General features: G+C 42.6%; 1 protein-coding gene across 1 annotated transcript; it reads right to left on the bottom strand.

The window, feature by feature from the left end:
* Positions 1-932: 932 nt before the first annotated feature.
* LOC134202547 (Golgi-associated plant pathogenesis-related protein 1-like) lies at positions 933-2,384 on the bottom strand (the record flags this gene model as incomplete). Its single annotated transcript, XM_062677554.1, has 2 exons — positions 933-1,840; positions 1,912-2,384. Coding segments are annotated over 2 exons (787 nt in total), but the record flags the coding sequence as incomplete, so codon positions are not given.
* Positions 2,385-2,690: the final 306 nt, after the last annotated feature.

Here is a 2,690-nt window from a genome sequence, read left to right as displayed (position 1 = left end):
AGATCTGTATCAACGCGGCGAAGACCCAGGTCATCATTTTCCCCCACTTCAAATCCCCTAAACTTGTTCCACCTGGGGACTGTAAAATAATCCTCAATGGCACGACTGTGGAATGGGCCAATGGGGCCGACTACCTTGGCTTGACCCTCGACAGCAAGCTTATTTTCAGACAACAGGTTGACAAGACGGTGACGAAGTGTAACGTTTTGTTGAAACTACTGTATTCTTTGATCAACCGTTGCTGTCTACAAGCAAGTCATCCTCCTTGTGATCGAATACGGCATGCCGGTCTAGAAGAGCTGCGCTAAAACCCATCACCTCAAACTTCAACGGGTCCAAAACAAATTTCTGAGGATGATCTTCAATATCCGTCCCAGGACAAGAACATCCGAGGTCCACCGTTAGTAGTTAGGTTATCAAATTTTCCAAAATTATCCATAAGGCTCCATAAGGTTATTCTGATAGGAAAACTGTTCCATTTTCCATCTTATTGAAGATATATTCATCTCATCGCAAAACAGAGAAATACAGCTCACTGCTGAAAAAAATCACAAAAATAAAAAACAAATCAAATACCTTTTCATTGCTTTGTTTTTGATGGGATGGAAATGGGAGCTGAGATGAAGTGCCGAACCGTTCCCCTACATGAGATACTATAGTTTTATATATAAATTACTTTTGAATTCCAACAATTCCAGATGAAGGGCCGAGTGGCCAACCACTTGAAATGTTAAAAAATAATGTAACAAACAAAAATCAGAAATAAACGAATTTAAGTCAAAAAACAAAAAAAAAATCTTTCGTATTTATGTTTCTGTTCGTGCGCGTCTTTTCTATTGCCGTCTGTCATTTTACATTTCACATGCGTCGATTATATTTTTCTTACTTATCTTTTGCATTGATTTTATTAGTCCAAATCAGCTATCCATACTCTTACAACGACATATTCACAACGACAAGCAGTCTAATGAGTTTTATCATGATTTATTTCGTACTACACATTAATCGTAAAATGTTATGCTTGTTGCGCTTTTCCTGTAATTTGCTACTGATTGCTCTACAATTTCGGTCGAACGGAAGATGATTGATTGACTTACTGATCCATGATGGAGCGAAAGACGTATGATCGGTTATGCATTTCGGTGTCGTGGGAGGCGATCAGTTTCCAGTTTTCGCGAGGTTGATTTCACTGCGATGATATTGCTACTGTACTAATTAGGTAGAAGCTAAAGGTTACGATTAGCGGAAGCTTTATTCCCTATTGACTATTTCACTATTTGGCCTGTTTGGTTTTGGATTTTTGCTATAGATTTACAGTTTCGAGAATCGATTGATGTCCCTAGCGATAATGATTGAAGCTCGTTGTTGTGATGATCTGATTGACGCGAACACGAACTAAAAGCTGTTGTGCGGCTGTACACGCTCTGTTGGGATAGTCTCTTTAAAAACGATGAAATCCATGCGGTTAGTCTGCGGCTTAGGAAGTATCTTATATGTTACATAATGGAACACCGTTTCTTATTTACTCAGTGGGAAGCACTCAGATTTTCCAGGTCCTTGCTTGAGGGTGGTCGCGACAGGTGGGGATCATCGGTGGCCACGATGGGTGGCAGAACATTCTGCCGGAACTCGCCCATCACGTTGCCGGCCGGATAGTAATACGCCACCACAAACAGTTTGCCCGTTTTGGAAATGGATTTGCTGACACCGAAGTACTTGCTCGCCCGCCACACCATCTGACTGAAGTGCCCGGTGTTAACGTTGGTGTGCAGCAGGTGACTTTCTTTAAAGTAGTCATACCGTCGGTTGGTACTGTACCAGTAAGTGGCCACCTCTTGACCTAATCAGTTTTACAAACCCCATTACAGATTATGTTTATAATAAAAATGGTTAAATGTAATTTTTACTTACCGGAAAGATCCGTCAGCAACGAGTTCGCCGGACAGCAGAAAATATTCTGCCCATATGTGGCACCGCTCTGGTAGTACAACTCATTCGTACTGGCCAGATGGTTGGCCCACGCGGAAGCATACTCGCACAGCTCGGAAGAGATACTCAAAGCGGGCGCTCCGTGTCGCATCCGGTATTCGTTGTGCCAGCACAAACACTCGAAGATGAAATCCTTATCCATGACCACCTTCACTTTGGGAGATTCCTCCCCACCATCATTAGTGCCATTCTTTTGCCGATCCTTGCGGTCCGGCGTCGACTGGCCCAGCGATTTGGGCAGAAGCGGGCGGTTGTCCAGCTGGTCTTGGGTTTGCCCGGTGTCATTAAAGTTGATGTCATCCAAATTGGTGGCGGTGTTGTTTCTGCGAGGCGCCTTGTTCAGATCGACTGCGGCAACCCGTTTCCGAAGGTTGGCCATGACGATGGCTTCCTCCCTGGGGGAAAAGAAAAACATCGTACATTGCAGTGGCAGTAGTTTTTATTTCTCAAATATTGTTTCTTTGTGTTGAGAATATTTCTTGAAAAGCAGCCAAAAACGATGGGAGCACAAACAATTAACTATTTCAAATGTGCATCTTCGTGACTAAAGCTTTTAATTGAAATTGTCCCTCTCTATACGATTCATTTGACCATTCTGGAGCGCTTTTAATTATATTAAAGTGCTTTTTGGTGTTTCTCGTACAGCAAAGGAGAAGCAAAAGGTTTTAGGACGTTTCATTCCAAAAGCGAACATCTAATGA

Source organism: Armigeres subalbatus, unplaced genomic scaffold, assembly GCF_024139115.2.
Source record: "Armigeres subalbatus isolate Guangzhou_Male unplaced genomic scaffold, GZ_Asu_2 Contig1259, whole genome shotgun sequence".
Lineage (NCBI taxonomy): Eukaryota > Metazoa > Arthropoda > Insecta > Diptera > Culicidae > Armigeres > Armigeres subalbatus.
Note: the sequence above shows the minus strand (reverse complement) of the source record. Positions and strands in the feature narration are given on the sequence as shown.